The sequence below is a fragment of the Leptodactylus fuscus genome, chromosome 6, assembly GCF_031893055.1.
Source record: "Leptodactylus fuscus isolate aLepFus1 chromosome 6, aLepFus1.hap2, whole genome shotgun sequence".
NCBI lineage: Eukaryota > Metazoa > Chordata > Amphibia > Anura > Leptodactylidae > Leptodactylus > Leptodactylus fuscus.
Window position 1 is genome coordinate 146,680,399 of NC_134270.1, and position 23,870 is coordinate 146,704,268.

General features: G+C 43.4%; 1 protein-coding gene across 7 annotated transcripts in view; it reads right to left on the reverse strand.

Moving 5' to 3' along the window:
• The window catches only part of PTPRT (protein tyrosine phosphatase receptor type T), a 265,207-nt gene extending 252,447 nt beyond the window's left edge, over positions 1 to 12,760 (reverse strand). For all 7 annotated transcript variants that reach the window (XM_075277527.1, XM_075277525.1, XM_075277524.1 and 4 more), the window contains exon 1: positions 12,443 to 12,760. In XM_075277527.1, the coding sequence (XP_075133628.1) occupies positions 12,443 to 12,515 (73 nt within the window). In that variant the 5' untranslated portion in view covers positions 12,516 to 12,760. The remainder of the gene's footprint in view (positions 1 to 12,442) is intronic.
• Positions 12,761 to 23,870: the final 11,110 nt, after the last annotated feature.

Genomic DNA, 23,870 nt, shown 5'->3' on the forward strand with positions numbered 1-23,870 from the left:
GGCAACTTCGAATCGTCCCATTGTTGCAGCGCGGATGGGTAGACATGGAGGATGAGGAGGAAATGGAGATTGAACTTTCCGGTGGGGCCAGAGGAGTCATGCCAACTAACACTGTGGCAGACATGGCTGAGTTCATGTTGGGGTGCTTTACAACCGACAAGCGTATTGTCAAAATCATGGAGGACAACCAGTACTGGATCTTTGCTATCCTTGACCCCCGGTATAAAAACAACATCTCGTCTTTTATTCCGGTAGAGGGGAGGGCCAATCGCATCAATGCTTGCCACAGGCAATTGGTGCAGAATATGATGGAGATGTTTCCAGCATGTGACAGTGGCGGCAGGGAGGGCAGTTCCTCCAGTAGGCAACCAAGTTCTCACCGGTCCACACAAACGAGGGGCACACTGTCTAAGGTCTGGGACACCTTGATGGCACCCCCTCGCCAAAGTGCCGCCACGGAGGGTCCTAGTGTCACCAGGCGTGAGAAGTATAGGCGCATGTTGCGGGAATACCTTTCCGACCACAGCCCTGTCCTCTCCGACCCCTCTGCGCCCTACACGTATTGGGTGTCGAAGTTGGACCTGTGGCTTGAACTTGCCCTATATGCCTTGGAGGTGCTGTCCTGTCCTGCCGCCAGCGTCCTATCTGAGAGGGTGTTCAGTGCAGCCGGTGGCATCATCACTGACAAGCGCACCCGTCTGTCAGCTGAGAGTGCCGACCGGCTCACTTTGATAAAAATGAACCACCACTGGGTAGAGCCGTCATTTTTGTGCCCACCTGTGTAAAGCACCCCAACATGAAACTCCATGTCTGTACTCAACCTCTCCAATTCCTCCGCATCCTCATACTCATCCACCATAAGCGTTGCACAATTCTGCTAATACTAGGCTCCCTCCAACATGATTTCCCCCAACTCTGCTGGTTAGAGGCTCCCTCCACCCTGATTTCCACCAACTCTGCTGGTTAGAGGCTCCCTCCACCCTGCTTTCCCACAACTCTGCTGGTTAGAGGCTCCTTCCACCATGAATTTGCCCAAACTGGGCTGTTTAGAGGCTCCCTCCACCATGAATTGGTCCAAACTGGGCTGGTTAGAGGCTCCCTCCACCATTAATTGGTCCAAACTGGGCTGGTTAGAGGCTCCCTCCACCATGAATTTCCCAAAACTTGGCTGTTTAGAGGCTCCCTCCACCATTAATTGGTCCAAACTGGGCTGGTTAGAGGCTCCCTCCACCATGAATTGGTCCAAACTGGGCTGGTTAGAGGCTCCCTCCACCATTAATTGGTCCAAACTGGGCTGGTTAGAGGCTCCCTCCACCATTAATTGGTCCAAACTGGGCTGGTTAGAGGCTCCCTCCACCATGAATTTGCCCAAACTGGGCTGGTTAGAGGCTCCCTCCACCATGAATTTGCCCAAACTGGGCTGTTTAGAGGCTCCCTCCACCATGAATTGGTCCAAACTGGGTTTTTTAGAGGCTCCCTCCACCATGAATTGGTCCAAACTGGGCTGGTTAGAGGCTCCCTCCACCATGAATTTCCCAAAACTTGGCTGTTTAGAGGCTCCCTCCACCATGAATTGGTCCAAACTGGGCTGGTTAGAGGCTCCCTCCACCATTAATTGGTCCAAACTGGGCTGGTTAGAGGCTCCCTCCACCATGAATTTGCCCAAACTGGGCTGTTTAGAGGCTCCCTCCACCATGAATTTGCCCAAACTGGGCTGGTTAGAGGCTCCCTCCACCATGAATTGGTCCAAACGGGTTTTTAGAGGCTCCCTTCACCATGAATTGGTCCAAACTTGGCTGTTTAGAGGCTCCCTCCACCATGAATTGGTCCAAACTGGGGTGGTTAGAGGCTCCCTCCACCATTAATTGGTCCAAACTGGGCTGGTTAGAGGCTCCCTCCACCATTAATTGGTCCAAACTGGGCTGGTTAGAGGCTCCCTCCACCATGAATTGGTCCAAACTGGGGTTTTTAGAGGCTCCCTCCACCATGAATTGGTCCAAACTTGGCTGTTTAGAGGCTCCCTCCACCATTAATTGGTCCAAACTGGGCTGGTTAGAGGCTCCCTCCACCATGAATTGGTCCAAACTGGGTTTTTTAGAGGCTCCCTCCACCATGAATTGGTCCAAACTGGGCTGGTTAGAGGCTCCCTCCACCATGAATTGGTCCAAACTGGGGTGGTTAGAGGCTCCCTCCACCATTAATTGGTCCAAACTGGGCTGGTTAGAGGCTCCCTCCACCATTAATTGGTCCAAACTGGGCTGGTTAGAGGCTCCCTCCACCATGAATTTGCCCAAACTGGGCTGGTTAGAGGCTCCCTCCACCATGAATTGGTCCAAACTGGGGTGGTTAGAGGCTCCCTCCACCATTAATTGGTCCAAACTGGGCTGGTTAGAGGCTCCCTCCACCATTAATTGGTCCAAACTGGGCTGGTTAGAGGCTCCCTCCACCATTAATTGGTCCAAACTGGGCTGGTTAGAGGCTCCCTCCACCATGAATTTGCCCAAACTGGGCTGTTTAGAGGCTCCCTCCACCATGAATTTGCCCAAACTGGGCTGGTTAGAGGCTCCCTCCACCATGAATTGGTCCAAACTGGGGTTTTTAGAGGCTCCCTCCACCATGAATTGGTCCAAACTGGGGTGGTTAGAGGCTCCCTCCACCATTAATTGGTCCAAACTGGGCTGGTTAGAGGCTCCCTCCACCATGAATTGGTCCAAACTGGGGTTTTTAGAGGCTCCCTCCACCATGAATTGGTCCAAACTTGGCTGTTTAGAGGCTCCCTCCACCATTAATTGGTCCAAACTGGGCTGGTTAGAGGCTCCCTCCACCATGAATTGGTCCAAACTGGGTTTTTTAGAGGCTCCCTCCACCATGAATTTGCCCAAACTGGGCTGTTTAGAGGCTCCCTCCACCATGAATTGGTCCAAACTGGGTTTTTTAGAGGCTCCCTCCACCATGAATTGGTCCAAACTTGGCTGTTTAGAGGCTCCCTCCACCATTAATTGGTCCAAACTGGGCTGGTTAGAGGCTCCCTCCACCATGAATTGGTCCAAACTGGGTTTTTTAGAGGCTCCCTCCACCATGAATTTGCCCAAACTGGGCTGTTTAGAGGCTCCCTCCACCATGAATTGGTCCAAACTGGGTTTTTTAGAGGCTCCCTCCACCATGAATTGGTCCAAACTGGGCTGGTTAGAGGCTCCCTCCACCATGAATTGGTCCAAACTGGGGTGGTTAGAGGCTCCCTCCACCATTAATTGGTCCAAACTGGGCTGGTTAGAGGCTCCCTCCACCATTAATTGGTCCAAACTGGGCTGGTTAGAGGCTCCCTCCACCATGAATTTGCCCAAACTGGGCTGGTTAGAGGCTCCCTCCACCATGAATTGGTCCAAACTGGGTTTTTTAGAGGCTCCCTCCACCATGAATTTGCCCAAACTGGGCTGGTTAGAGGCTCCCTCCACCATGAATTGGTCCAAACTGGGGTTTTTAGAGGCTCCCTCCACCATGAATTTGCCCAAACTCTGCTGGTTAGAGGCTCAATCCACCCTGATTTTCAAAACAAATGTTGGTGCCAACCTCAACTTACTACAAGGGCCAAATTCACTGCTGGTGACAAGCTCTCCTCACTGCAAGTGCCAAATACACATGTTTCAAGGTGTTTTCCTACTGTCAGAGAGGTGGTATTGAGTGTGTAAAGTGTGTAGTTGTTAGGCTGTGATGTTGGGGTAATAGAGGGTCTTTGGTGTGTTAGATGCCCCCAGACATGCTTCCCCTGCTGTCCCAGTGTCATTCCAGAGGTGTTGGCATCATTTCCTGGGGTGTCATAGTGGACTTGGTGACCCTCCAGACACGGATTTGGGTTTCCCCCTTAACGAGTATCTGTTCCCCATAGACTATAATGGGGTTCGAAACCCGTTCGAACACACGAACATTGAGCGGCTGTTCGAATCGAATTTCGAACCTCGAACATTTTAGTGTTCGCTCATCTCTAATAACAAACATTGTGCACCCAAGGGGCACCCATTTTCTCCTACACTTAAAGGATCTGTGAAAATGGAAAAAAAAATAGGACATGAAGATGGCCCATCAACAAATTGGTCATGAGAATAGCCCCATTCACATCCAGTGAATTTTTCATCAACTTGGACTACACTGAGGCTACACGCACACAACTGTGAAAACAAGGACATTAAGACTGAGGCTCCATGTTGTGGAAATGCACTTTGCAGTGCCAGCAGTAGTACCAGTAAATGGGATTTTCCAGGGTTCTCTGGGCAAAAAAATAATTCTTCAAAAAAGTTCTGTTAGTGTTATTAATAGGTTAATAAGGGCATCCAAATACCTTTATCGGTGTCCTGGGTTTCTCTGTGAGCGACTGGCATCTTTTGTAATTGTTTACATGGGCATTTTCCTGTTCTGTGTTTTCCTACAACTACCATGATGCCTTGGGCTACGCTCAGAGCTGACTCCCTCCCCTCCCTTTCTCACTCCCTCCCCTCCCTTTCTCACTCTCTCCCCCTCCCTTTCTCACTCTCTCCCCCTCCCTTTCTCACTCTCTCCCCCTCCCTTTCTCACTCTCTCCCCCTCCCTTTCTCCCTCCCTCCCCCTACCTTTCTCACTCCCTCCCCCTACCTTTCTCCCTCCCACCCCTCCCTTTCTCACTCCCTCCCCCTCCCTATTTTCCTAGCTAGCCCACCCACTACTAGCCCTTTCTGACTAACTCAACTCCCTCCACCCCATCATATTTATCTGTCTTAGTTATCTGTCCACCTGGATCTTCTGACTATGGGACATCACTTCTTCTTCTACTGTGCACTCTGGCTCTATGGCTCCAGCGTGCACAGAAGACCTGGACCAGAAGACAGGTAAGTATGATGATATTAGTCTAGGTGACGTTCCATTTCCCCCCTTCCGAAAAGGGAATGTCACCGGAAAATTGATAAAAGTGACTGGGGTGTTCATGGGGTGGCAATCTAGGTGACAACCCCTTTAACACTTCCTATTTTTTAGTAGCCCATTAAAATAGTCCTTAAAAAAAACCGGACATGTCTATATCCCAGTTGACCCCCATTCTTCTATAAATGGACGTTTCCAAAACATCTGTCACACGTCCGTTTTTCATGTCATGTGCAAGGGGTCTAAGACTTTTTAATGAATGAATTTAACTATCAATTGACCGCTGCAGTGCACAAAACCGCGTACAAGTCTATGTATTCCTATGGACTGCCGCTGTAGCCCCATAGATAAAACTTAATCAGTAGTCTTACAAAGTCTCAGCGTACCCCGTGCCTTAGCCTTATGGCTCGCTGCCAGAATTACAGGTGGTCGGTTTTAGGTAGTTATTCACTGGAAACAGCATTTCCTCTCTGTCCACGGACAGCGGTCACAGGCTGCACCTCCATGTGACGCACTAAACGTTTGTTAGATTTACAAAGCGAGAGCGGGGCGAGTTATACGAGATCCTTAATTGAAAGATTTTATCAACTTAAAAAAGAATGGGTTTAAAAAAGCCATACATCTGAATGGTTGTGTGCTGAGAGTGCCCCCTGATGGCCACTACCTGTACTGCAGAGTAGTTAACCCTCTTTTTCTGCATAGGTGCCAGTAATATTCCTTGGCACAAGAAAGTCTGTAACCAAGGCATTTGATAAAGATACGTCGAGCCGGCCTGGCACTGCCAGTCCTAAGTTATGGATGGTATAAGTCAGCGGTTAATGTTGGTAATATTTAATATGCCGGTGTCGACCTGCCGTAATGGGACTGAACACCTGAATGCCATTTACCTAATGTCTTTATATGGCGCTAATGGCTACTTATAACCTTATATATCATCATTAGACGTGATGGAAAAGTGCTGCATTACTAGCAGACTCTTGAAGGATGCGAGATATATCTTTGTCTTATGTAGACTATATAGGTGACATGTATATAGTATCCCCATAGATGCAGCAGAGTCGAGCGCGTCATGTTCACGACTACATCTTAAGATCTGCTACCTCTATATACGATCCTATAAGAAATTGCTTTGAGTATCCGGTATCAAAGTTATATGTTGTAATGTCAGGACCCCAAGTCTATGCTGCCAATCTCCCTCGTCCTAGTCGGAGCCCTCCATAGAATACATTAGGCACCGGGAACGAATAACTCATTATATTTTCTCATAAGAAGTAGTTCACATCCCATAGCGTGGGGTGTAATATTCCGCACATTATCATTGCATTTTTACTACCAAGCCATTTCCTTCAGAATTTAATAAGATTCCTTCATTTCATGCATCTTCAGGCAGCAGACAACAAATACACATATATATTTAATATGGCTGTGCTATTCTATATGCACTCTCCATAGAGGCTCGGTGGCTATAGGATCATTGCTATGAACCCTTGCCGCGCCAGGTGAAGGATGGAAAGGGTTACCCGGCATGGCGGTGCGATGAGAGCCCTGCAGGCAGTGTTTGGCTTCCCCAGCCCACTGATTCGCACTGTTTAGATCCTCCACATCCCTCCGTCTCTGACTCTCGCTCTCCTCCATATCAAAGTGTTTGTAGAAATTGATCAAATATTGCAGGATCTGTCAGTGAATATTTACAGCGCGCCAGTCAGGAGGACTTGAAACGGGGTTTTTAAGAAGTGCGGTTTAACTATTTAATAGGCAGTTAGGTGGTGCTTAGAAGGGCATGTTTAATGTGATGTGGCACATTTACGGTGTCAGAGATGGGAAAATTATCTTTATTTGAAGAATTTTTGAAAAACGTAATGCGGTGTTCGCATGGTGGATTTAGTTGCAGAACTGAACTGAATAGGGCTCCTAGGTGGCCAGGACTTAAAATTATGCAAACCTTATTAAAGGGGTCATGCCAAATCTATAGGATAGGGTGAGGTTGCAACAACTGAGACCCCCAGGGGGTGTTGTGAAAGGAGGAATGGATACAGAATACACACCCAAGCTACATTCATTTTAGTGGGGCACCAGAAATAGGCAAAGTTCAGCGCTTGCTTCCAAACCGCGTGGGGTGGTCTATTCTGCACCAGCTAAAACATTCGCAAAGGGGTTAAATCACCCCTATTCTCGGGACTGGTGGGCTCTCAATGGTCTCATTAGAAATTTAGATAATTTTCATGGTATTGATTTTTAGATGTAACATGTCTACAATGAAATCTGCCCTTTGGGAACCCCCCCAAACATGTCCATAGGTCATAAGGCTTCTACTTAATGTGATCAATCGGCTTTCCTAACATCCATATATTACTAAATACTTGTATTCCCATGAAATAAGAATTCTGGAGCAAGTGTTATAGAACCTTGTATTGTGTTGTCCCTCTGTTATGCCTCCTGGAAATTTACAAATATGTGGACAAGTGGGAGTTACCATTCCCCTTGTGAAAGAGGCGTGTCCCTACAAAGGCTGACACTGATTGGACAGTTTCAGAGTGTACAGGGACACCCCCGACTGGTTACATCCTTTATTAATAAAGATCTAGGAAGAGTTACAGAGGAATATCAAGGGAAGAATATGCAAATCTGTCTTCCATGATGTAATTAGGAAGTCAGGTGCCTCAGTGTTGCAAACCAATAGAGGGCGCTCACTGGAATGTGCAAGCCTGTCTTCCCTGATGTAATTAGGAAGACCAATGCAAAGTTATCAGAGAAGATGCTCCAAATTTATGACAAATGTAATTATTTACTACAATACATATCAGAAGGATGACTGGAGGTCTATAATGGATTTTTATGGTATCAGAAACACAAGACTCCTGTCTTCTATTACAGATAGGCCTGATTCAATTGAATGAGACTGAGCTGCAATACCAGACACAGCCATAGACAAAAGTGGCGCTGTTAACCTTAAAAAAGTATCCATGTTTTTTTAATCCCATGGAGACCCCTATAGGGTCCAATGTAGGATATTGCTTCAAAGAAGAAGCCAGACAGTGAAACTATATTTAATTTTTACATGGGCATTGTTGCCCGAATATGGTGATTGGTGGCCTAAGTTTTGGGGCCGAACTCAGTTATCTCACTTGCATCTGAAAAATGGTTATGTAGGATGCTAAAATCTCTGTCCGATAACAATAGCATAGCTGTCAACTATACATGATACTCACGTAATACCCTTATGGCGGAATATGGTGTTGTCCGTGCCATTGTTTTAAGCCATCCATGTGTGACTGGTGAATAAGATGCAGCATTCTAAAACCAGTGCCAGGCTACCATATAGGCTGCTAACCGATAGCCCTAGTCACATTATTTGGCCAGTATCAGGACTCTAACAGTATCACTGGCCTCATTGGTTGACTTAAAGGAAGTTTGCACCCAGCATATTAACCCAGCCTTATTGATGGATAGGTTAATGTCACTAGACCCCAGCATATCACCCTAGTCTTACAGATAGATAGGTTAATGTCATCAGACCCCAAAATATCAACTCAGCCCCGCAGATAGATAGGTTAGGGTTACCAGAACCTAGCAAATCAACCCAACCCTGCAGATAGATAGGTTAGGGTCACCAGAACCAGCATATCAACCCAACCAGGCAGATACATGGGTTAGTGTGACCAGACCCCAGCATATTACCCCAGTGCTACAGATAGATATGTTAGGGTCACCATAACCAAATATATCAACCAAGCCCTGCAGATAGATAGGTTAGTGTCACCAGAACCCGCCATATAACACCAGCTCTGCAGCTAGATAGGTTAGGGTCACCTGAATCACGAAGTTGTTTTCCCTTTCAAATTGCTGCTTCCAGTGCTGAGATATGACTTTTTTTTGTCAAAAAATCTCTTTGGAGCAATGAAGAAGTTGCCATTGCTCCAAAAAGTTCATAAACATGGTGCCAAAAAGACAATGGAGGCAGCGATTCACAAGGGGAAAACATTGTATGATTCGGGTGACCGTAACCTATCTATCTGCAGAGCTGGGCTGATATGCCGGATACTGGGACCTAACCTATCTATCTGTAGAGCTCAATTCTGTTGAGAGAGTTGGGTGGGATGGATCTATATCCAGTAGCCATATACCATTGCCACGTAGCCAGCCTGACAGTTGCCACTACAGTCAGTAATGATGAGGTGATTTACGATGAGGGTAATGACAGATAGTCTTTGTGACTTCATTGACCAGTTCATCGCCGTTGCGGATGTCATAGGCCACTTGGCGGTAATAGATGACACGACGCATCAATTCCATTCACATTATTACCATGGTTTCCATACTTTTCTCATTTTGGAGTCACAGCCTCTGAGCGAAACGCACTTAAGCGTTATTTGGTGATATTTATTGCTGAAATTACTCAATTACTCGCATCCTATGCCACAATTTCAGCTAATTGTCAGTAATAAAAGCATAAATTAACCTTGTTTGCTACATGTTGGAAAGTGACATTTCCCCAGACTGGGGGAGGACAGCTACAATTGGAAACAATGGCATCTCTGCTTTAGGTTGCGGAAATTGTAGACTTTCTTACAGCGCATAGAACATTCCCATCAATCTAGGTTTATGGGTACAAGTGCCGGGAGCGTTCTTTCTAGGGTAAGGGTCCCTTAATATTAAGGAAGGACGGTGTGATTGACAGTCCCTTAACAATTCTTATCATTTCCAAGCCAGGCTTGCTGACATCCTCCAGTCTGGGCCACAATATAGTAAGAATACAAGATCCAGACGTGATAGTCACTGTCCGGATATCTGACCCGTACCCTCGCAGGAAATCACTCCGCTCATCTTCCAGCCTTGGAATTAGTATTCAGCCTTATGGCTACGGCCGCTGCTTTTGATAAATCTTGTTACTTTGGATACAGAGGATAATTTTACTGAAGATAAATCTTCCATCAAATACAGAACCATGTAAATATTTTATATTATCCGATGGTGGTAAATATTTAATACCTTAGTAAACATTATAGTTACAGAATCTGTATAGTAACACCTTATACAGGATCAGCATGGAGAAGATGCCAGGCAGCAGACTGCAGGACGCCTACAGGGGCTGCCTACAGTATATAACCAAGCTGGATGTCCCCCAGTATACCATAGGGGATGGTAAGGGGGTCCCCCGATTATTACCCAGAGATACCTCCATTCTTGACCCTGGATGACCAACAGCAAAACCAAAACCAATAAGCAACCGTCATATAGTGACTTATTACAAAAACTATTATACAATGAGGTTTTCAAAACAATAGTTTTTGGGGGTCTCTTCTCAGTAGGAAGATGAGTATTAACTCATAATCTGATGAGGGTTGTCCAAGCCGGGGACACGTCTATAAACCTCAGAAGTTGTAAGACAACAAAATAGGATAAAAACCTCTGTCATTTTGATCTTTAGTTCTAACAATGAAAGATAGATAGAGAGAGAGATGGATAGATAGATAGATAGATAGATAGATAGATAGATAGATAGATAGGCGATAGATAGATAGATAGATAGATAGATAGATAGATAGATAGTGATAGATAGAGAGAGAGAGAGATAGGTAAAGATAGATAGATAGATAGATAGATAGATAGATAGATAGATAGATAGGAGATAGATAGATAGATAGATAGATAGGCGATAGATAGATAGATAGATAGATAGATAGATAGATAGATATGAGATAGATAGATAGATAGATAGATAGATAGATGATAGATAGATAAAAATTGTACATAGATAGATAGATAAAAATTGTACATAGATAGATAGATCTGGGGGTTCGTGCCTATGACCCAAGGCTTTGCACTCATACTATTGCTGGTGCAGTCTTTACTTCATTAGATAGATAGATAGATAGATAGATAGATAGATAGATAGATAGATAGATAGATAGATAGATAGATACTTTGGTATGAGGATAAATGAATTGTAGATAGATAAATAGATGGATAGATAGATAAATAGATAGATAGAGGATTGATACCTTGATATGAGACAAGATAGATAGATAGACAGAAGGATAGATGATAATTAGAATGATAGATAGATAGATAGATAGATAGATAGATAGATAGATGATAGATAGATAGATAGATAGATAGATAGATAGATAGATAGATAGGAGATAGATAGATAGATAGATAGATAGATGATAGATAGATAAATGATAGATAGATAGATAGATAGATAGATACTCTATGTCAGAATGAAGCTATTACACATATACCATATATATGTAAGGGTATACAGTATACACTGCCGCCTATATTAAGCACATACATGCCCAGTATCACAGCAGGTGTATTCTATAGAGTTTCTAGACATTCTTCAGGCTCACTTACACACGCTCACACACGTGTCACACTCCTATGGATTGCAGGGTATGCAGCGTGCACAAGTGTGTCTCACACTCCCACCCCCCAAAATAGCAGTGCCAGACACACTTTCACGCACAGGCACACGCACCCCGCGCCAGCTGTGATCACAATACAGCTCAGAGCATCAGCTGAGTGTTAACAAGCTTTGAAGCTAAATTGGTCAGCAATCCGGGACATGGGGGGGGGCGCCTTATCCCTCTTTAGCTATGGGTCAGCCTAGATCTAGGGTACATCATACTCTTCATTCTATTCCTTTACTTTCCTTGATTCCTATAACAAAGTCCATGTCCTCATCTGCTTATCTAGAACAACAGGGGCTCTATACCTAAAGTACAAGGCTTATATAAGTATATAAATCCCATATAGATCACTGCTAGTAGCATCCTCCTATATGTCGGTGGAGATATGAGAAGTGGAGAGACGACGGGTGTAGTAGTGATCACTGGGGGCAGATTACATTCCGATGACGTCCCATTAAAGTCCTACAGTTTAGCTACAGACAGGTATAACATAGAGCTAGTGTCCCTTTAACTTGGCTTAAACACCTTGCTACAGTCCAGGAATGGTACTAGACAACCTCACAAATGCCAGAATAGACATCCTTGAACTGTATACAGACATAAACCTCTTGTGGATCCCGATGAGGTCACAACAACACAAGCCAGCGCAATAAATCCATAGTAGGTTATCCTAACAAATGGTGCAATAATACAGAACAAGCAGCCTTCATCGAATTAGGGAAGAGGATATTAAAATGCTAAAAAATTACATTTGCAATGGCAACTGTGTCTTCTGCTTCTGAGCTGTCACCAATCAATAAGCGCCTGATCCTATCCAGATAACCTGCAGATGACTGGACATTACCCTACAGACCCGGCACCTCCATCCCATCTCCAAGTCCAGTCCTGAGGATCTGCAGTTAGGGGATCATTGAGACCCAGCCATGGGGGATCCATATGGACCTAGCACGGTCCTGATCTTCTGCAGTCATCAATGGACCTGAGATGTCAAGTCTGCATTGTCTCATCTGGTCCTAAAGTATCAGGAAAAAGCATCCAAATCTCAACTTGACACTACAAAAAAAACCCAAACTAATGCTGCCACTCATATGGTACGGTGCCCACCACTGCCATATAGAAGAATAAAGTTACGTTACCTGCAGATACCTCTCCCCCCACTGCATGAAATAACTGTAGGAGAATGGTGAGTAGACAGGCAGTCCCAAACATTGTAACCTGCGGAGAGTATCCACCAAGTGCCAGACTGGCGAGAGGATGAGGAGGTTAACATCCTAGAAGCATGTCGGCAGAGGTGAGAGGTACAGTAGGTTGGCAGGAGAGCGGGGCTGGCATAGGCAGCAGTTTACTAGGCGCTTAGATCGCTGCTGTTGCTCGGATGCTCTGCTCGGAACTGAAGTGGCTTTAACTGATCGAGGAAGGATTGAGAGAGAGCGAGCGAGAGAACAGTTTAAAGATTTCCCCGGAGCCCTAATGCCTGCCTCTCATCCCTCCCCTCCCTGCGAGCAGGCGGCAGCTGCACTGCTACATGCAGCAAGCAAGGGTTAAACCATCAGCCAAAATATCGAACATGAAAATTTGATGTTACAATTACATATCGAGGCGGCTAAATGTAGCAACAGGAGCGGTTATATGGAATAATAAGATGTAGGGAAGCTGGCGGGAAACAGGGAAGAAATGACTGGAATCGGAGAGAGAAGTTCTACGGATGTGTTATAGCGGGGAAGGGCAGAGATGGGGAATCAGGGGAAGGTGGTGGGTAGCAACAAGTGGGATTGTATGGCCCCGAGCATGGAGACCGACTGGTCTGAAAAGGGGGGCATGGAAGTTCCTGTTGGACAGTTAACTATTTGTTTTACCAAAATACTGTCAGTGGGGCAGAACTAATGCTCCACTATAGGGTATATTAGTACTGAAAATAATTCACCCCATACATACCCCAGGGAGAAAAATGATGCATTTATGATAGATAGATAGATAGATAGATAGATAGATAGATAATAGATAGATAGATAGATAGATAGATAGATAGATAGATAGATAGGATAGAAGATAGATAAATAGATAGAAGATAGATAAATAGATAGAGCGATAAATAGATAGATAGATAGATAGATAGATAGATAGATAGATAGGAGATATATAGATAGATAGATAGATAGATAGATAGATAGATAGATAATAGATAGATAGAGGATAGATAGATAGATAGGATAGAAGATAGATAAATAGATAGAAGATAAATAGATAGAGCGATAAATAGATAGATAGATACAAGATAGATAGATAGAAGATAGATAAAAATATAGAAAGATAGATAGATAGATAGATAGATAGATAGATAGATAGATACTGTAGAAGGAGATAGATAGATATGATGTACACCACCCCTCATGTCGCATGATAAACTCAAATTCATGAAAAATTAGTGCAAGGAGATCCCAAGGTACTGAAGCTCTGGGTGCAAAATGAAGCATATATGATAGATAGATAGATAGATAGATAGATAGATAGATAGATAGATAGATAGATAGATAGATATTACATAGATAGATACTAGACAGATATTAGATAGATAGATAGATAGATAGATAGATAGATAGATAGATAGACAGACAGACAGACAGACAGACAGACAGACAGACAGATAGATAGATAGATAGATAGAAGATAGATAATAGATAGAGGATAGATAGATAGATAGATAGATAGATAGATAGATAGATAGATAGATAGATAGATAGATAGATGATAGAAGATAGATAGATAGATAGATAGATAGATAGATAGATAATAGATAGATAGATAGATAGATAGATAGATAGATAGATAGATAGATAAAATAGTTATGATAGATGACACACACCACCCCTCACTACTCTCAGATTATATGATACATTCATATTCATATAGTCATGGAGGGAGATCCCAGGACATGATTCATCTCTGCCTTCTCCTAGAAGTGATCCGCCAACTAAACACGGATTTTTAAAGGGGTTTTCCAAGACTTCGGCAAAATGGATATTGGTGACTTTTCCATCAATCTCAGATGAGTTGGGGTCTGACCCTGCATAGATCAGTTATTTTGGCTGCTGTAAGTCATATATAAGTTATATAGCCGGAAGCAGCTCTGCTCCTATTCAGGTGAATGGCACCAATGTTGCAGTTCTTTGGTGACACCACTATGGTGTACTGACCCATCCACTGTAGTAGTGGTGCTGGGAAATGGCAGCTCTGCTTTCATTCACTATAATTGGAGCACAACTGCTTCTGGCTCTGTAACTTATATATGACTTACAGCAGCCAAGACAGCTGATCTATGTGGGGTCCGGCTGTCAGACCCCAACCAATATGATACTGATGACATATCCTGTAGCCCTATTCAACCCATTTAAGAACGTATGTAATCTTTGTGATTTCTTTATTGCATCATATATGTTATTTCACCATTATATGCGTTCTATTCTGTTTTCCGCATACGTGGCATAGCTTTGGCATCCTTGGCCACATTTTAAGGCTCCTTTATAGGCCAGACAAAGGGACTGGTGAAAGATGGCATTAAACAGTTTTCTTCCTTTGGAAGATAAGATCATTGATTTGCATATGTCCCATGAAGCATTGCTTGTAAGACTCTAAACTTCAGTTGGATCTCTTCAATCAGAGCTAAGACCTCCTAAAAGAGCTGCCACTAGGGGCGCTGTGTTGGTCAGTATTGATAGACATTGGTAGGAGGCTTCTATGCATCTCGTATTCCATTATATGGGAGTGATCTCTGCTATTTATGCAAAATTTCTTCTATAGGACCTGATAGGTGAAGGCACATCAGTATTCCGGATTATGAGAAAGGTATACATTACCTTAATGGGGAAATGCCACAAATGAGTATCCATTAACCATAGAGTAAAGCTAGCTGATCGGTGGGGATCTGACTGCTGAGACCTCCATTGATCCTGAGACTGGGGATGTTTTATCTCGATTACGAGTTCAGACTGAATACAAGAGCTGGATGAATGTTGGTGTGCCTATGTTGGATGGGATGTATCGAAATCCCATTCACTTCAATGGGAGTACTGGAGATAGAAGTCCTTGGCTACCTCCACTAAAGTAAATGGGACACCTACATATAGTTGGCGCCTTCGATTGGGCTGAATTCTCAATGGGGGTAAAACGCCCCTGTTCTATGGCTAGAGGATAACTATTCTTCGTGGCATAACCTCTTTAATAAATTGTATAAAAATAAATTTTATTAAATTAATATTATTATTATTAAATTAGTTAATAAATTTTATTAAACAAGTGTTGGATTATCATATTGCTAATATTTTCAGGTACTGGAATACACGGCTATTAATGTATATATCTATATGTCATGTGGGATGGGGATCACAGCTCCATGTAAGTACAATAGACCTCCGGGGATTTCTTTTCAGCACAATAAGCCATAAACTAATATATTCCAACAATTGCATTTTTATTATAATCCATGTTGTCCTTGCTATTACCACTCATCCACAGCCATCTTTGAAAGTTCTGTTTTTCTATCCCTGACATACTCCCTAATGTGTCCCCATACCTAACCATGCCTCACCATTCATTACATTTCCCAAGATCCCCCTGTCAGCAGCGAGAGGAGCGTGCTCTGACTAATATACACTCGCAGGGAGTCGGATCAGTGGATCAGGCCAGGAGATGGTGACCCCTTCCAAACACAGAGACAACAGTATCTCAGAGGGGAAGAATTGCTCATTGATGGATCACGTGACCCAAAAGACCAGATGGAAACTCAGATTTCACTAGGAAAGAAACAAGAAAAAAGATTATATGTGCACCAATATATGTATATATCGCTGCAATGCATCAAGTGCATGAAAAAATATATTTTTATGGACCTAATCGTTTATAAAAAATATGCTATGCCTTTTTTTGGGGACTTGTCAATCCTGCGTTCCTAGTTCTGTAATGCTACATAACAGACTGCATTCACTATCATTAGTTGTACCAGTAGGAATATGTGATCCTATGATGCACAACCTGAGATCGCCATATAGTTCTAGCCTTAAAGGGATTCTTCAAGGAGTCTGCGAAAAACTAACTTCTTTGGGATTTTAACGCAACTAAGCCAGGGGTTCTAGGCTGGTTAGATCCTTGGGTCACATGATAGAAACCAGCACAAGGCCCCTGAGTCTCATCTCCTCTGTCCTCCCCCATGTTCAAAGCTATTTACCTATGCCATGGGACAGGGCTGACTCTGCCATGAGGAGAGATGAGTATTTCGCCTCGGGCGGCAGATTGTTGAGTCCTCTATTACCCATGATACTATTTATCCATGCATATCACAAAACTGCTTATGAGGTTGCCTGATATATTATACAAAGTGCCTTCAACCCAGGGGTATACAAGGGAACCTTATGGGCTAGGGGTTTAGTGTTTCAAATAGCCCGGTCTGTGCCTGTACCTTTATACTTACCTAACATCTGTACTTCCGATGCCCGCGCAGTTGTTCATTGGAGCCGGACAAGTACACCTGGCCTTCACTGCACATGCGCCAGACCTGCGCAGGAGTCGGGTGCAATAGAGATGAGTTTGATGAGACTCATCGGACTCATCTCTAGGTTTGTTTTTACAACAGGACTATTTGGGACACTAAACTCCCAAACCTTAGTGTCCCAAACAGACCTGAGTCTTCTTTTCTCCATAAAGTGCGCCACTCTTGCCCCTGATCTGGAGCTCATCTCCATACCCTCAATTTGGGCTAAACTGAAATACCCGGCATAGCCTATCAAAACCTAATCCTGAACAATCCCTTTAAAAATATTTTGCAAACAGAGAAAATTGTGACCGTCCAGTTAGAGTGAAAATCTTCTAATAAAGCGTCTTCTATGATCCTATACAAAAAAGCTAATAAGATTACAGCCGGGGTTCAGCAACGTCTCAAAACAAGAATATGACAAAGATAAACATCTTACCGTTCACTTACTTCTCAAAGATCTCGGGGACAGTCTCAGCCGTACGATACGTTAGAAGCCAGGACTGGAGAAAACTCAAATGTCCATTCAAGCTCTGGAAGAAGAAAGGTTTGTCAAAATGATTTATGAGGCTTAAAGGATAAGTAGCACTGATAACAATGGCTCAGACCTTGTAACGTAATGTATTTAGAGCACATAAAAACTTTAGAATACAGGATTAATGGCTCTACTTTATGAACTACTGAATAGAAAATGATCTTGGAGTCATTATTTTAACTTTAAGCATGAAATGTAGAAAGGATGCTTGGATAGGTTCCTAAATGTATGGCTGGCACGGATCTATGCCCGGTGGAGAGGCTATGGGTGGAAGAGTTGAAGACGTACAAAGAGCTGAAGAAGACCAATTGAAGAAGATCAATGGGAGAGACCAGTGCAACTGCTACAGCCACTGCTTATTGGAGAAGCAGAACAACAACTTCCAGTTCCAGACGCTTACAGTGACTATTGCAGTGGGAGATAACTACAACTATTCCCATAACTGCGACAATGAGCAGCCCATTCACTGCCCATCTCCTGTACTGGCTGCATCCAGTAGACTTCCAGCTCCAGCAAGTGCCCCATTCGGATGGCATTCGGATACAGTACCCGCCCACACTCTCCTAAGCCACAAGCCCCGCCTTCTTCCTAGGTCTGTAACAATAACCTGGGAGCTAGGGGCATGCACGGACCCAGAAGAGGCGAGAAGAGAACAGACGGGGAGCGGCAGCGGTAAGTGGACTTGTCTATCGACTCCTTATTGTATACTCAGCTCTGCTACATCTACATACCTACTCTTCTGTTTCCTCCCTGCTATGCCGTAGGAATGAATGGATGCAGCCGGCGCGCAGGGGGCATCCATTCATTCTTAACATTGTTCGCTTTTCCCACAATGCTTGCAAAGCATTGTGGGAAATAACCTCTGACCTCGATCCTGCCTAAAACAATCGGAATTCCGATCGCGATCGTGAAATTTACTCGATCGCCGATCTGAATCCGATCTTTTCCGATCCCGATCGCTCAACCCTAACCACCACAGATCACAAACCGATTATCTATCAGTATGAAAAATCCTTTTGGGACCAGACAATCCCTTTAAACCCTTCCTCACATCACCATCAGCCATCCTTCTTTTAGGCAATCATTCTGGTCTCTTTCCGCCATTTTCCATCAATTTTCAAACCCCTTCTGCCTGTCAGAAATCACACCAAATTTAACATATAACATTTGACTATTTGTCAATATGACACAACTGATGACACTAGAGAGACAAATCATTTTTTTCCCTAAAACATGTGCCAAATTCACTAAACCCTCATGAGACATTCTCCCGTTAGACTAGACAGTTTGGAAATGCACCGATTTATCACAGTGATGGATGGCGGAGGATAAATCAGGTGCTTTATTAGACTGTATAGTCTATGTTTACACCACTTATGAATTGGCTTAGTTTCTGAACAAAAATTTGCCAAAATTTAGGCCCACTTTTTGTTGTAACTAAAGCTGTGCCCCTTCCTTGAAGAGCCCTGTCCTTCTTTAGTAAGTCCAGGTCAAGGCCGTACAAGGTGCAGAGATTGTCATTGGGGTTGAGCCGATCTTGAGATTTCAGGATCGATTTTAAAATTCGATTTCCAATCATTTTCCAGCCGATCCCGATCGTGAAATTTGCTCGATCGCCGATCAGGATCCGATCTTTTCCGATCCTGATCGCTCAACCCTAATTGTCAGCAAGTTGTCCCCAGAATTCTTAGTAAATCTGCCCCTTTGCGTCTGATTGTTCAGCTGTTATATCAAGCTGCCAGAAAATCAACATGGCTATGGATACAGCTTTCTGTCCTATCCGATCAAATCAACACAACCGTGAGACCAAATAATAGTCCATGTAGTCAAATCCCATCTGTAATATGTGACCAGAATTTGTTCCCTCCCAAAAGTTTTCCTTTTGTGGCTAATAATTTCTTCTACTCTATAATTTTCATTATACAATGCAATTACCTGAACATTACATTTACATTATTCCTGTTTTGTCTACTAAGATTGTCAAACAATTATTAATTTAATTAGAAGTTTGTTTATCCAAAGAGCCGAGATCAATAAGATATTTCTTTACTGGAACATTTCCTAACACCAGGCTCTTATTGTTGGCTCAAGCTCCGACTTTCGAAAACAATTCTGTAATGTAAGAAAATACCGCCAGGGATGTGTTCAAAACTAAGTTCAATTTGGATAGTTAGTTTTACATGGCTCTACCTAGTTGACCCCAAGATGGCGGTCAATGTAAAATGCCTTATGTGCATTGAGAACAAAAAGATTGCGGATCTTGGAATCCAACGGTGTGATCCTTCGGTCATCAGGGGAATATTGGGAGACCATCATGCACATTAAATGGTCAGACAATACTGCCCATATCAGTGGGTTCCACCAGTTTGGGTTGACATCTATGTTAGTCTGTGTCACAGTGTTCTGCAAGTCCAACCAGTTTCAGTCTAAAAAAATAGACACCTAATGGAACCCATTATAGTCATTGTGATTCCTCGGGATCCATTTGGTTCCGTCATAGAACGGATTCAATGGTGTCCATTCTTCTCGACCAGAAAAATACATAAGTTCAGACCTATGTAATATGTATGGCTAACTTCTTGATGATTGTCAAAAGTGAATATTTCATACTATTAGGTGGCTCCTTATCCACCTACATGCTTAAAGGGGTATTCCCATGACGCTGGTTCACTAACCTGCAGGCTGTTGTGCTCTCTTCACTTCCTGCTTTTCTCGGCACATTGGTGGGCAGGGTTTCACTTGCACGGGATTGGTTGTAAATGAATTACCACAGTGTGAAGCTGATGTAGCAGATCTGGATTTGAGTCAGTTTGCATTACATACAGAGGTAACGGACTCACTATCTCAGCCAAGTTCAATTAAACCGACTGATAAGAGCTCAGAAATCCCGGAGCTCTCACCTCCCCTATCTGAGAAGCTCCGGCTACTTATCAGACACAAACAGCTCAGAGCTGCTCCCAGCCCCTCCCCCTCCCCCCTGAGAGCAGGCAGCTACATCACTTGACAAATGAGCAGATAATCCCAAGGGCCATAGAAACGGAGTGTAAACAATGAAGTGAATAAATTAAGATAGCCAAACAAAGCAGTTTTGATAAAGCAATGCATATGGGAAAAGTCATAAATCCACATAAACTAGCAGTATAGATAGGATCCTTATGATGGGACAACCCCTTTAAGATTTTTTTGTTGTTGACCTGCAGGATAAGAACCAAAACTACTCATTGGCTTATATTGACTATGTTGATCGTGACACGATCATGGTGTAGTTTGGATCAAAAATTTAGCACAGCTTATTTTAGACACCTTTATTCTTCCTATACTTCAGCGAATACATATTAGATTGGTTAGGCCTGGTTCACATCTGCTTTCGGTATTCCGTTTGGGGAGTCCGCATGGAAACTCCCTGAACAGAATACCAAATGCATTGACAGGCGGTGAGCACTGAAAGCACATGTACCCCATAGACTATAATAGGGTCCATGTGTTTTCTGTGCAGTCTTCATGAAGTACTTTTCTCTCTGCATGACTCGTGTGGAGACCGCACGGAAAACACACAGACCCCATTACAGTCTATGGGTCAGTGTGCTTGTCAATGTATTCGGTATTCCATTTGGTGGGTCTCCATGCAGACTCCCCGAACGGAATACAGAACGCAGATGCGAACCAGGCCTTAGATTGTTTGCTTTATATTTTTTCCTTCTGCTTATTTTTTGTATGTTTCATTGATGTAACTATATGAGGGCTCATTTTTTGTGTAACAAGTTGTTGTTTATACCGTACGTTGATATACAAATAACTTGACACGTATAAATATCTAAGTTCCTATTCACACAATTGACCTCCACAGCCATATGCTGTTTGCGATCTGTGAAAAATTGTTCAACTTGTGAAGAGAGGGTAGGATGGGAATTTTGTCTAGACAGTATCTGACACAGTGAGAAATAAAACTACTATTGCCACTGTGGGAACTCTATGAATTATGCAGAGCTGGCCATAAGTACTGCAAATCTGAAATTAAGAGGATTGTTCATTCTTGAAAGGATGGGAAGAGTTGTTTCTGCCAAATTTGGTGATTGATCCAATATATCCTACCACCAGCTACACCAAGGATGCGGTATGATCAGTGTGCAGTGCATTATAGAGCAGGAGGAGCTGAACAGTCCAATGGTCCTATATAATTTTATGGGAAAACAATCAATATAAACTGTTACTTATTTCTTTAAATTGATGTCCATTCTGTGTGGGCGGTCTCAGGGCCGCTTTAACAGGGTTACTTTAACCATAGGGTCAATGGTGCACTTGCACTGGCCCTATGATAGCAAGGGCCCCCTTTAGACAGTAAGTCTGCGCTGCCCCAACTCATCGGCATCCTCCGGAATTATACTGTGTAAGAGACACTAAAGGACATTATACTATGTGGGTACCATCAAGGGGGCATTATAATTTGTGCAGGTCAGGTATTTCTAGTTGGTGGTGATGGGAGGGCCCACTTATGAAACCTTAGGAGAGGACCCACCAATGTGTTAAAATGACCCTGGATTGGCCCAGTGAAAAGGTGACCTCCAAGCATTGAAAAAAGGGATAGAGTGGGCCGTGTACTGTGCACGGTGTTGAAAATTTAGGCCCACACCGTTCCCGCATTATAATGTCCCTTCCAGTTGCCCTCATACCATAACATCCCTTGTGAAGTGTACCCACAGTTTAATGCCCCCCTCCAGATACCCTTACAGTTTAAAGTCCCCACAATATTATGTTCCTCTCTACCAAACAAACATAAAAAAACACCAATAGGACCGGATGAATGATATAGCAGGGAGCAAAGTTTTCCCATAGATTAGTTTCCATGTTTAAAGGGGTTTTCTTGTGAAGGACAGGATATGCCATAAAGGTTTGATAGATGTGGGTCCTGCTTCTAGGACCTGCTGTTATCTCTAAAATGAAGTCCTCCAGGTTCGACTGGCTCTTATCTTGTTTGCAACTCGCTGACAGACTGCCCTTGATAGGTGATAAGCCTGACCATCAAGGACAATCTGTGAGATTTCGGTGAGGTAAATGCTGAGAGGTTCCAAAAAGCGGAACGTAAATCTACCTGCAACCACTTTAATCGCAGGTTCTGTGGTTAAGCTGCAATACCACTCACAACCCACTAGACAGATGTGGCGCTGTGAAAGGAAGCAGCCATGTTATTCTAATCTAATATAAACTCTGTATGTTTTAAAGGGAGTCTGTCATCAGAACCCATCATATCATGTCCTGCAGATAGATAGATTACAATCACCTAAAGCCCTCATTGCTCCAAATTGCCAATTTGACCAAAAAGTTCATACCTTGGCAATGAAAGCAGTGAGTCAAATCTATAAAATATCGCCCGCCACGCTCTTTCTGATGTATTACTACACTTACATTTCTTAGCTGAATTGGTCACATTCTTATGAACGTGTTGTAATGGCAAATTTTTTTGTGTAATTTTTTAACAATTAAACTTTCAAATATTTGGAGAGGAAATAAATCCACTTTGAAAGTGTCGTCCATTCCAATTCACTGGAAATTTAACATGCGTGTGCGTTTTTTTTGGAGCTGTCAGGTTATAATGAACCTCTCTGTAATTCCCTATTATTCTTATCTCTATTATAAATGAACTCACTCTTATTATCTGATTAATAATGCATGCACCTTCTGTGCTTTATCAGTTAGGCAGTTTATTACCTAATTTAACCCCTCTTCCCTTGGAGGGACCCATGAATTTTCATAGTTATTTAATTAAATAATAATATATTAATTGCACATAGCAATAATACAATAAATCGAATGGAATTCTAGAACTTTGGAAGCAACTATACTACTTTTACATTGCAAATTTGAGTTGCTATCTCTCCTACAGTTATCTGTAGGTAGCGTCTGCCTAATATTGTGAAGGTTCCCCTCATGCTACCCACAAGAGCTTTGACCACTTAGAAATACATGACCTGCACAAAATATAATGCCCCCTCAATGGCCCCCACATAGCATAATGCCCCCTCAATGGCCCCCACATAATATAATGCCACCTCAATGGACTCCACATAGTATAATGCCTCCTCAATGGCCCCCACATAGCATAATGCCCCCTCAATGGCCCCCGCATATTATAATACCCCCTCAATGGCCCCCCACATAGTATAATGCCTCCTCACTGTCCCTCACATAGTATAATGCCCCCTCAATGGCCCCCACATAGTATAATGCCCCCTCAATGGCCCCCACATAGTATAATGCCCCCTCAATGGCCCCCACAAAGTATAATGCCCCCTCAATGTCCCCCACATAGTATAATGCCCCCTCAATGGCCCCCACAAAGTATAATGCCCCCTCAATGGCCCCCACATAGTATAATGCCCCCTCAATGGCCCCCACAAAGTATAATGCCCCCTCAATGGCCCCACATAGTATAATGCCCCCTCAATGGACCTCACATAGCATAATGCCCCCTCAATGGACTCCACATAGCATAATGCCCCCTCAATGG